At 37.4% G+C, this 12,995-nt stretch overlaps 1 protein-coding gene across 1 annotated transcript in view; it reads right to left on the reverse strand.

Annotated features, from left to right (window-relative positions):
* The window catches only part of LOC122797055 (transcription initiation factor TFIID subunit 4B-like), a 1,206,007-nt gene that overhangs the window by 733,031 nt on the left and 459,981 nt on the right, over positions 1–12,995 (reverse strand). Inside the window, exon 7 of the mRNA XM_044065831.1 lies at positions 9,055–9,297. Within this exon, the coding sequence (XP_043921766.1) occupies positions 9,055–9,297 (243 nt within the window). The remainder of the gene's footprint in view (positions 1–9,054; positions 9,298–12,995) is intronic.

Below are 12,995 nucleotides of genomic sequence, written 5' to 3' on the forward strand. Positions count from 1 at the left end.
GCTTCTAATAATGTTAGGGGCAAAATAAAATAATAGCAAAGATTGCAAGCATTAACTTTGTGATCCTACCCCAAATGAAATAGGCAAGCTGTGTGAATGTCTCTATATGGGATCTGTCTACCGCAGACACTTTCCTTTTCTTCTATTAATAAGATTACCTACATTTTTCTCTCAAATATTAAAGGAATTCCCCAACAGGGTACTTATTTGTCCAAATTTGTGGTGTCCAAGCCAAGTGCCAAAGCACTGGAGATGCAGAGAAGACAAAGTCTGACTGAATCTTCTAAAACCAACAAAGTTCTGAGTTTTTACTTCTGTTCACCTGCTTTTATATAGTTGCACTTCCATACTTCCAAAGGACATACAATGCACATAGAAAGAACCCAAAAGCTTTTCTACTTGAGCTAGATGTCCAGTCCTTGGCAGGATATGGTCTATACAGCTATATGTTACTGCAAAAGTGATCTAATGATGAACACCATTTTTCTCCACATTACATTATTTCTTTGGCTATAAATATGGCTTGGGAGAGAGGAGAGTTTTATCACCCCTTCTGGCCTCTAGACATTTTAATGTCCAGAGCAGGATAGCATTTAGTTTTTATGCATTCAGCTATGAAATCTATTCCTCAGGAAGGCACCTCTGTGCCTGTGCTCAGCTTCACAAGTTGAAAGTAGATCTCAACACAGATGTCCAGAGGATGGTAGTTTTTTGTTTCTCTCTAAGAAATCATCTGAAATTTATGCTTTTTTGCTGAAAAGTATGGAAAATAAATATTTTAAATGACAAGGCATCATGCAGTATGCTTTTAAGTGTTTTTGTTATATACTATTACATAATATTGGAAGAACAGAGAGGTTAGTACAACAGCAAAAAAGATAGCATTAATAAATGCAACACTGGCACTATGCAGGCATTAAGAATAGGAAATGTAGCAATAACAATAATGCTAATGATAATCATAACTATCAATATTAGTAATACATACATACATACACACACACACACAACTTTTTCTCTTCAACTATTTTTTCTACAAGGCCCCTGTAGATCAAAGTATAAAGTGTGTGCTTCTAAGAAGCATGCAAGGCTGTACGTGCATGTATATATATTCCACATGTGCAGACACCTAGTGCCATTTTGAAGGAGCAACTAGGGAGTGAACATGTAAGATCTAAGTCATTAATTGTAATTGTATACAAGTTATTTAAGTTAGAGTCAATAGTTAACAGTAGCAATGTGTTTGTATGAAATAATGTTGCTTAAACAGCACCCACGAAGACTCGTTTATTCATGTCCTAACATGAAAGTGATATGGTGTCAGAACTGGGAATGAAGTGAGAAGAACATTCGGAGCCATAAGGTGTAAAGACGACAGTGAAGGTAAAACTGAGAGAAAAGTGCACAACCATAGCCAGAACAAAACAATGGCAATGAGAAATAGCACAAACTATTTATTTGATATGAAAGACAATAAAGAGGCATTACCAGGGCACAAATCGCATTAACAGGCAAGCAAAAAGTATGTTTAAGATAAAAGTATTTGATAAAACAATGAAATGTAAAGCAAAACAAGTATGTTTAAAAGAAAAACTAGTATGTTCAAGGCAAAGTTGGGCATGTTTAGAATGAAACGACCACAAGGAAAGTATATTAGGGCATGACAAGGGCTTAAATGAGCAAAATGAATATAATAAAGAAAAAAAATAAAGGTCACATTCAGCAAAATAAAGACAACTGTATGTGTTTGGCAAACTGCTAAATTTGGGCATAACTATGACTTTGTATTGTATCAAGGGCATAACTAGAGTTATTTGAAGTATCTCAAAGTGTGGAAAAGTGCTTACAGTGTGTGCTTATTACTGTGCATGTTATTTCAAAGAGTTGATTGTGTGCAAAGTGCAACTATTTCATGTAATACAGTCAAATCATAGCCATTTCGAAAAGTTTTTTGTACTGTAAAAGAGTTGCATAGTAAGGTACCGCCATTTTGGGGACATTAAAGTGTGCTGTATGCAGTTATTCATAAAGTGCAATTACATCAGAGAGTTATTGTGTTTAAGGCAACAGATGTCCAATCTATTCACATTGTGCAGTTACTTGGCATGTTTCTTACACTGATAAGAGGTGTTTTCTTACAAAAGACAACATTACAAGAGTATTACAGTACTCGTGAGTTATTAGTCAGTCGCATCATAAAGTTCTTGAATGTTTCTTAAAATTATGATAAATTACTTTAGCAAGTGATGGTAAATGACTTTAGCATTTCTGCCTTTACTGATAGTATTCCAAAAGTATCAAAATGCCTGAGAAGTTTATTTTGCAAAGTCCAGTTATTTGAAAGTTCTAGAGCTTGTTTATTCACATAATTCCGAAAAGCCCAACAAAATATAAGTTCAGAGTACAAAGTCATTGGACAATTACTGGCATTAGTTCTGGCATATGTGCATGTGTGTGTATGTTTATGCTTATTTGCAAAACCCTTCACTGGTATGTGTTAATATGGCAGATGGATATTGAAAACCCCTACCACTTGCATTTGATCATAATATTGCAGAGAACTGGAGAATATTTGAGCAAGAGCACAATATTTTCATACAAGCAGCTTATGCAGACAGAGATGCATACACAAGGGCATTCATTTTGCTAAACCTAGCTGGGTCAGACTCCATAGAAAGAGAGCGTTCATTTGTGTATGCATCAGCAGTACATGAAGGAGAAGGTGCAGACTGCCATATTGTTGTACAAGCTGAATCGAGAGAAGACCCTGAGTGTTTGAAGTGCATGTTCAGAGAAATGTGCAGCCCCCAGACAAATATTACATTAGAGAGGCATTTGTTTTACACAAGAGATCAGAAACCAGGAGAAACATTTGCACCTTATATAACTGACGTGAGAAACAGAGCTAAAACATGTCATTTTGGTGATCTAAAAGATGAACTGATGAAAGGCAGACTTGTATGTGGTATTAACAGTGCTTCATTGAGAAAGATTTTACTTTATGACAGCGATTTAATGTTGAGCAAGGCCATAGAGATTGGTCAAATCAATGAGGTGACAGAAAAACACACAAGTATGCTTGCGAGTGACAAGAGCATGGTTTCAAGTTGGTTCCACAGCACATGTAGATGGTATGCAACACATGGTAAACAAGAGCAGGCATAAGCATGTGGCAGCTACAGGGTTTCCAAAGAAGGCACACAGCTTTCCAGAATGTTCCGAGAAAGGTGAAAGCTCCTGCGGCAGCTCAGTGCAGTATAAGCATGAATCAGCAAAACCCAAATCTAGCTTTATTGTTGACTGCCACAATTGTGGTGAGAATCATGAGTCTAAAAGAGAGAAGTACTTAGCATATGGTCAGCAATGTCACAAGTGTAAGAAATGGAACCATTTCCAAAAGTTTTGTAAATCACGTATGCCTCATGCAGCTGTAAAGAAAGGTTGCATAAAAAAGCAAGTTGATCAAGTAGAGCTAAAGCAGTCAGCTTTCTATGTAGATGGTGTATCAGTGCTTGGTGAATGAGTTGGTGCAGTGATCTTGTTAACAAGAAGTGAAGTTTTTTGCACTGTCCAGATTAAAAGAAAATCCACGGAGCTCAAAGTAGACACTGGGTCAACGTGCAATGTTACAGCAGCAGATACATTTGCTAGAGTGAGAACTAATGAACAACTCAATGTAACCAGTAGTGCGAGACTTGTCACTTATGGAGGCAAAGAAATTCAAACCGAAGGTTCAGTGATGCTTTCATATTATTTGGCAGAGAACTCTTACAACTTGTTATTCTATGTAGTCCAAAGACCAGTGCAATCTTTATTGGGTCTCAAAGATCGTTTAAGAATGAATCTGCTTTCTTTTACTAAATAAGTTAATCACACAAGTGCAGTTCTGAGTTGCAGTTCTTCAGAAGTAATTTTCTCAGAGTATGCTATGTTTTCGATGACAAATTGGGCAAACTTACTGTTGTGCATTCCATGAAGTTAGACCCAGAGGGTCACTCCAGTAGTCAGACCAGCAAGAAGAGTTCCAATAGCGATGCAAGATAAAGTTAAAACTCAGTTGGATAAAATGGTGCAGCAAGATGGAATGGGTGTCATCCATGGTAACTGCTCACAAAAAAGGCTCAGACGAAATCAGAATATACATTGACCCAAGATATTTTAACAAAGCATTAAAAAGGCTGTATCATCCTATGTGCACAGTCAAAGAGGTTGCAGCTCTAATAGCAAATGCCAGTGTATTTTCTGTTTTGGATGCAGAGAGTTCATTTTGACAAGTGATGCTAGATCACAAATCCTTATTTCTAACTACTTTTGGTACTCCATTTGGCAGATACAGATTCCAAAGGATGCCATTTGTAATAAATTCTGCAAGTGAAGTCTTCCAGCATGCAATGGAGCAAATTTTTTTGGGTTATCCATGTGCCATAATAGTGGATGATCTATTGCTTGGAGGCACTGGTGAAGCAGAGCAAGACAGAAACCTAAAGAAAGTTCTAGACAGAACAAGTGAAGTAAACTTGAAGCTCAATCTTCTGAAGTGCAAATTCAGACTTCCAGAAGTTACATATGTAAGTCATTTGTTTACGAGTACAGACTTGAGACCAGACCCGACCAAACAAGCAACTATACTTGAAATGTCAGCACCATATAATATTCAAGCTTTGCAGCGCTTTCTGGGTATGGTCAATTATTTCAGCAAATTTATACCAGACTTCAGTGAGTTGACAGCATCTATAAGACAGCTCACATGCAAAAATGTTGCAATGGTCATGGTTACAACACCAGAAGGCATTTGAAGACCTTAAGCAGAAAATTACCACCCCACCTACTTTAAGATACTATGATGTGAACAAACCAGTTACTCTTCTTTCCTGTGATTCTTCAAAATTTGGTCTAGGCACAGTTATACTTCAAGAAGGCAGACCAGTAGCCTATGCATCTAGAACACTAATGCAAATTAAGATGCAGTATGTTCAAACTGAGAGAGCTTTTGGCCATAGTATCTGCATGCTCCAAGTTTCATGACTATATTTATGTTCGAGCTATTCAGATTGTTGATGGAAGATGGCATTATTTTCAAAGGTCCTAAAACTGTTGTTCCTGCATCCTTACAATAAGAATACATTCAGATTTTTCATTGTGGTCTCACAGGAACCACATCCACTAAGAGAAGAGCAGGAGAATTAGTATTTTGGCCTTCATTATCAAGACATTAATAGAGGTCTTTCTACTTCTTCAGTATGCAATAGTACCAGATAGCTAAACCAGTTCTCTTTGCAAATGCAAAGTCCAATTCCTGAACTACCTTAGTCTACTGTAGCAACTGCTATCTGAGTGGCTCCATCAAAACTACTTCATTTTGGTAAACTCATATTCAAATTGGTTTGAGACTGATCTACTACCTAAATTAACCTCAACCGCTGTCATTACTTAGTTGAAACATCATTTCTCAGCTCACGGTAGTCCACACAAACTTTTTTTCTGACAATGGTACTCAATTTACTGGCCAATTGTTTCAGAAATTTGCAAAAGAATGAGACTTTGTACAGGTCACTAGTAGTATTGTATATCCCCAGTTCAATGGTCTAACTGAAAGAACAGTGCAGAGTGAAAAGAAATTACTTGAAAGGTCAATGCGTGAGAATACTGATGTGTTCTTGAATTTGCTTAATCTCAGAAATATACCCCGTGATGATATTCTTGGCTCACCTGCTCAAAGACTACTTTCCAAGCAAACTAGAACTACGCTACCTATTTCATCAAGTTTGTTGCAGCCCAAGTCAAAGAACACTAAAACCATCCAGGCTTAATTGTTTAAGAAGTGTAATATTCAGAAATCTAGTTACAACCGATCAAGCAGATTACTTTGTCCATTGAGGGAAGGAGAGACGGTACGAATCCAAACAAAAGGATGTGATCGAATAGGACAGATTAAAGGCATCTGTGCTGAGCAGAGATCTTACTTAGTAAATTCTGAAGCAATGGAGTATAGGAGGAATCAGAAACATCTTCATCCTGTACCAGAATCATCATCATCATCATCATTGTAATCACAACATTGTATCCGTGATGTAGATTCTAAACCGAAGAGCGAGTTAGACACTGTTTCAAGACCAGAATTTGTTCAAAAGTCTGATTCCATTCCAGAAAGTAATTTGAACATTCCACAGGTTAATCACTTTACAGAAACTGTTCCAGTTGCTAAGGTTAACACTCCATTTTACGTCACACGATATGGATGAGTGTCTAAACCAATTGTGAAATACGCAACAATGTGGACTTGATTGTACATACCTACATATTTAATACTGTATAATGAATGTCTGTGGATTATCTGTGATTTCTGCATGCCAGTCTCATAACAATTGCATGGTCTATTTCTCAAAGAAGGAGGATATAGATCATAGTATAAAGTGTGTCCTTATATCTAAGAAGCATGCAAGGCTGTACATGCACGCATATATCTTCCACACATGCAGACACCTTGTGCCAATTTGAAGAAGCAACTAGGGAGTGAGCATGCAAGATCTTAATCATTAGTTGTATGTTTTAAGTTAGAGTCAATAGTCAACAGTAGTAAAGTGTTTGCATGAAATAAAGCTGCTTGAACAGAACCCATGAAGACTCGTTTATGTGTCATAACAAGAAAGCGACACATAATCACTCAGCTCATCTTCTGCAAACTCCTCACTCTAAACTACTTACTTCTGACCATGCATTTTATATACTTAGCCTGAAACTCTGGGACCTCCCCCCATCTCCTAAATTTAAAAACACATTGCCTTACCCTGAATTCTGTGTACTGCTAAAATCTCACTTAACAAAACAAGTAAAATGTACTTGCACCCCAAGAGTTCATATAACCTAATCCAGCCTGCTTTTCTCCTGTCACTTCATCTCACTGACTCTAATCCATCCTCTCAATCTGCTATGAATCATTACCCGCTATCCTTATATAACCCGAGGCACATTAAAGTTTTTATATAACCTTAGGACTTAATGAATCTCTGCATATATTTTATTCCGATGTCATGCTGTGGTACTTCCACTTTCATCTTAATGAACCTGCACTGACTTTCTGTAATCATTGTCACTTTTCCTGTACATGGTATTATTTCTACTTCAGTTTTGTCTCTTTACTTTTGTAATCACTGGCACCAGTGATGAACATTGTCCCTGAGTTGAGAATGAAACTGGTCAGAAATGATCAGCGTTCAACTCCTGTAAATAAAATTAAATATTTAAAAAATGTGTGATCCGTCTGATAAAATGCAAAGCAGTACGTCACAACCACAGACAAGTAGTACACTGCCAAATGTTGCCTTCTGGAATACATTTAAAACAGAGATACACACATGAGCAGCCACAAAAAATCCACTGACGCACATACAAGCAGATGAGTTAGCAGATTCACATTATTCAGTAAATGCTCTCCAGCAATTCCTAAAATTATTGCATCTCAAACTTTCACTATTACTACAAAGGCGGGACTATTTTTTGCAAAAAGAAAAAAAAAGAAAAGAAAACAAGAAATAAAAATAACTTAAAATAAACTGTAATTAAAAATCAGCAAAGAAACAGAGCCCATTTCTAAGTGCCCTAATGCCCTCCTGTCCTTAGAAGGTCCACTAGTGTTGGCATCAAACAACATATGATCCCTCAATTTTACATTATTTTCCTATAAACTCTCACATTAGGCATTATTGCTTAGTTAAACAATCCACAGTGTCTGTGTTCCCGTACTGAGCATAAATAAATTCTGCTATGACTCATCAGTACGTGTAAGAAATAGAACCTTTTATAAGCTTTACTCTGAAGGAAACAGCTAATTATTCTGAGTCAGTGCATTCAAGATTGTCCTTCGACACAATTGTTCTTAATCATCTTCTTCACTGTTTAAGTAAATGTTTAACCTGTTGAAAAAACGTACAAGGTCGAAAAGTGTGCATCCTAAAAAGAAAACTACACATTTGTTTAGCTCGTCTTTCTCGGAAGTAAATATTAAAAATATCAAAAATGAAACTGTTACATGTATAAAATTTACTGTTATAACAGCCTGATATCTGCAAATATCCAGGCATCCATTCTAGAATATGGGTACATATTTTGAAATGTACAAAGGGGACACTGGACTTGGAGCAGCCACTTCAGTCTGGCAGTTCAGCTCCAGGATAAATACTTAACTGTAAGCATATCTGAAGACCTAAGCTCCTCCTTTACTGATTCCAAGCACAAAGAAGGTTAATCTCTTATGAGTGATCCAGGTGTGGCTCCATACCTCTAGTCCTTAAAGTATAAATAAGCTTTATTGACTCCTCAACACATCTGGGGGGTCAGAAGTAGGTTTGCAATTCTGCAGTTTCCTCTTCCAAAAAGCATGAGAACAGAAAACATTAGCCAAGGCATACAGCAGAAATGAGACATGGCTGTAAGAACTCAGAAGAAATAAGCAGAGTCATGCTGAAACTGGCCCTAACACTCAAATATGTGGAAAGGTTTGTGTGTACACATGCTCACAAATTAGTAAGATCACTTCTCTGACAACAGCTGAATGAGCCAGTCCACAGTAGTACTGTTCACAGTCAGTCTATCAATACAAAGAAAGGCCTCTATATACTGAAACCATTGTCGATACGCAGTGCAAGAAAAGCACAGTGTAAGGAAATATTAAATGCAAGGATTATACCATTTAGCTTGCTTCTTCTTAAGAGAAATAAATGTTTTCAGTGTTAATGCTAGGTATTTACTTACTAATTATTTCAATGAAATCACATCTTTCCACTAAAATTCTGACTTAGTTATCACAATGATCTAATATTTTTTTTCATCCAACAGATTAGCCTAAGAAAACTATTCACCTCTTCACCACTTAAAATAATCAGAAGTCAAAGCTGTAGACTAAGAACAGCTTTTTGCATGTTCTTTTCTATTCTATTCCATAACAGGACCTATCATTCAAAACTAAGGCACATTATATGCTACATAGCAAGCATGGCACACTTTGCAAGTTACTTTTTCTAATCTGAATGAACAACACAATCAAGGCTTCCTCACCGTCTGACTTGCTTCAAGAGTTTGTTTGGGTTTTGTTTGCTGGGTAATAGTTATATTTGGCTGTTGAAGCTGGTTCACTAGGATGGCCCCACCAGGTTGTTTGATTACCAGCTGTGTGGTTCCTGTTCCAGATGAAGATACTGAGACAGTTCCAGTTGTCTTAGGTTGAGTTTGATGCTGTACACACTGCTGCATGAAACCCTGAAAGCTGGGTGTAAGTTGTCGCAATGCAGGTAAACTTCTCTACAGAACAGAAACAAGAAACATATTAAGCATCAGGTACTATACAACAAAAAGATACATTTTACATTGCAGCATTATTTTTCATGCTAACTATACCATAAAAATGTTTTTCAGCTGTCAAAGCAATTAAAAACAGGACGTTTCCCTTCTAAAACCAAGTGCTAAGCAAGCAGATAATATGACTAACATAAATTTTTTGTATCTTACAACTGGAAACCCTGCAATACTTTTCTGTTCACTATTACACTTACAGACATCAAAATGAGTCTTTGTGTGCATGTTTTCTAACATAAAACCTGCAGACACATGTATACTTTTATTGAATTAAGGCCCCAACGTCAAGACTCATACTGTTCCACTACAAATAGAATATATACTTATCATAATATTGAACCTTCATTACCCCTATTACATCCACTTCAATCAAAGGCTTGTAGCAGATATGATGTGGCAACCTCTGCTAACCACAGATCTTGAGTTCCTATCTTTTCCCACAATGCACCAGAGTCCCCCGGACAGCCCTTAGAATGAGTTTGCCTGCTAATGCAAAAGAACACTGGAAAAAGGGAAAAATGATCAGTAAACAGGCTTCATGATTAGGTCTACAAGGTGTGTCCAGAAAGTTATGAGGGGACAATTTGGAAGGAGAAGGTGGCCAGGGATACTGACGTGCAGTGAGAAGGCATAAAGATCTAGCATCGTTGGTTAAGTACATAACTTCCATATCTTACATTTTAATCCATCCACTTTAACTGATGGTACAGAATCCCCAACTACCAGAAATTCCTGGGTGCCACCATGAAAAGATATCCCTGAGAACGATGCAGCGGAAGAAAAATGTAGACCGTGAAATCATATCCAGTTTGAATGTTTGGCAAAGATATGGACTTTTACCAGGTTGCTGTGGTGCATCTTTCATCAATGGAGGAATTCTTAAAAAAGGCTGCGGAAGTTGCTATTGACCTCATAAAATCAGCCTTAGGCTTTGACAGTAAAGCTTTGCTGTTGATGGAATAAATATGCATAACAAATTCTGATTGCCACCTGGAAAGAATATTTTTGAGACCTTGGAAACAAGTTCAGAAGAAAAGTAAGAATAAAAGTTAGTTGTCATTCCCTAAATCCTTAGTAAAATGTAGACCGAAACAAAACTATCTTTAAACATAGGAAGTGAAGCAAATGCTCTCCTCTATTGGAATGACTCAGGAGGGGAATCTATCCTTGTGGAAGACCAAATTGGGGGGGGGGGGTTTACATCAGAGAATATCCAGATCAGAGATTCTTCTGGCTGACATGATCACAGCCAGTAACAAGGACTTCCAGGACAGGAATTTTAAGTTACATGAAAAAGCAGGTTTGAAGGTGGCAAAAGTCAATGTCTCCAGCATAAAGTTTAAGCCACATGGTGGAGACTGATCTCTCAAGGGGAAGTCCCAATTAGGAAAGCTTTACAAACTTTGTGAGAGGTGAACAACATGGAGTTGATGTCTTGCTGAAAGTTGCAAATGGCTGCCAACTGGACTTTAATGGTGAAGAAACTGTAGATCAGAGTTTGTGATATGTCATTAAGAATCTTTCCAGTCAGCAAGCACATGCATATATGTACTGAACATGTGCCAATTTGTAGTGAGCAGCCGAGGTGTAAGCATGCATGTGTGTAGTAGTCAGTCATTTTAAGTTTAATGTTACCATTCTCCATCCTGATGTGTTTGTGTATAATAAACTACTTCAACGAACACCTAGCATTATCATCTTATTCAAGATACGCAAGACAAGTGACATGGTGTCAGAATGGGATCCAGTTTCAAAATTATGAGGCACACAGTTAAAGTTGGAGGAATATACAGCAGCGGATCATCCCTAATGCTCAAACAACTCGCAAACAGGTCAGAAATAATGAATTCCAGGTACTAAAACTCGCTTAAATGATTTTTTACTCAACGAATATGAAAAGATGCACTCACAATGCTCAAAACAAAGTTCTAATTAAACAAAATGTCCAAAACTGCAACATAGAAAAAATATTCAAAATAATTGCGAAAATATTTCAAACAATATCCGAATCACACAAAATGTATAGAGAGAGAAAATGTCTGTATTTTTTCATCATGTGCTTCTTTTTCACATTAACTAAAGCTATTTGAAGTATCGAAAGTGTGCAAAGTGATGGCAAGTGTGTGCAGTATTACGGTACAATTATTTCGCAGAGCACAATCATTTCAAAGAGACTTTGTGCATTTGAATATTATTACAAGTACCTGGTGTGTGTGCATGTTCATACATAACTGCAAAGGCAATATTTGCATTGTGTCCAACCATAATTTGCTGGCATGGCAGAAGTATTTTGCAGACCAAGTCCACTTGAGTTTGATAACAATACTGCAGAAAACTGGAGCGTGTTTGAGCAAGAGTACAGTATTTTCATACAGGTTGCTTTTTCTGACAAAGATGCACATACAAAGGTATTTATTCTGCTTAATCTAGCTGGTTCAGAAGCTACTGAAAGGGAGCATTCATTTGTGTATGCATCCGCTGTGTTTGCAGGAGAGGGGGAAGACCACCATACAGTGGTACCGGCTGAAACACAGGAAGACCCAGAGTGTTTAAATTGAAAATTTAGATAAATGTGTAACCCCAAACAACTATTACAACAAAAAGGCACATATTTTACACAAGAGATCAAAAGCCTGGTGAAACATTTGCAGCATATATAACTGACTTAAGAAATAAGGCAAAAATGTGCCGATTTGGTGATCTGAAGGATGAGTTGATAAAAGACAGGCTTGTGTGTGGTATTACAAATGATGCAGTGAGAAAGATTTTGCTTTGAGACAGTGATTTAACTTTGAATAAGGCCATTGAGATTTGTCAGATATATGAGCTCACAGAAAAGCACACAAATATGCTTGCAAATGAGAAATTAATGCTTCCAGTGCTAATGTTAATAGTATGCAGCAAGTGGTTAAAAGACATGGGCACAAGGGTGGGGCAGCTTCAGTGAAACCCAAAGCCTTTCTAGCAAATTCCAGGGCAGCTCCAGTAAAATCCAAAGCACGCTCAGTGAAGCAGAGGGGTGAGTCAGCAAAATCGAAGGGGCTCATGGTTTCTTCTAACTCTTACATTAACCATAAACCAACGAAGTTAGCTGCATTACCAAACTTTGTTAGTTGTTGTAATTGTGGGGGAGATCATGAACCCAAAAAAGAAAAGTGCTTAGCTTTTGGTCAGCAGTGCCACAGATGTAAAAAGTGGAATAATTTCAAAAGGGTCTGTAAATCAAAAGGGGCACATTCTTTTTTAAAAGTGAACATTCAGAGAGACAAGTTGATCAACTAGAAAGCTGTGACCCTACTTTTTATGTTGATGGTGTGTTAGTGCTTGGTGAAACAATCAATGCAGTAGACTTGTGGGCAAAGAATGAAGTATTATTTTGTGCTGTTCTGATTAATGGGTGATGTGTAGAGCTGAAAGCTGATACTGGTTCAAAGTGCAATGTTATGTCAGCAGAAATGTTCGTCAAAGTAAGTGCTGGTGTGAAGCTTGATCTGGCAAAGTGTGTGAAGCTTGTTGCTTATGGGGGTGAAGAAATTCAAACCGAAGCCTCAGTGGTGCTTTCATGTTACTTTGCTGGGCACAGCTATGACTTGCAGTTTTACATAGTCAATTGACACGTACAGTCATTAGGTCTTAGAGACAGT

Source organism: Protopterus annectens, chromosome 3.part0, assembly GCF_019279795.1.
Source record: "Protopterus annectens isolate FY-2018-M chromosome 3.part0, PAN1.0, whole genome shotgun sequence".
Classification (NCBI taxonomy): domain Eukaryota; kingdom Metazoa; phylum Chordata; order Ceratodontiformes; family Protopteridae; genus Protopterus; species Protopterus annectens.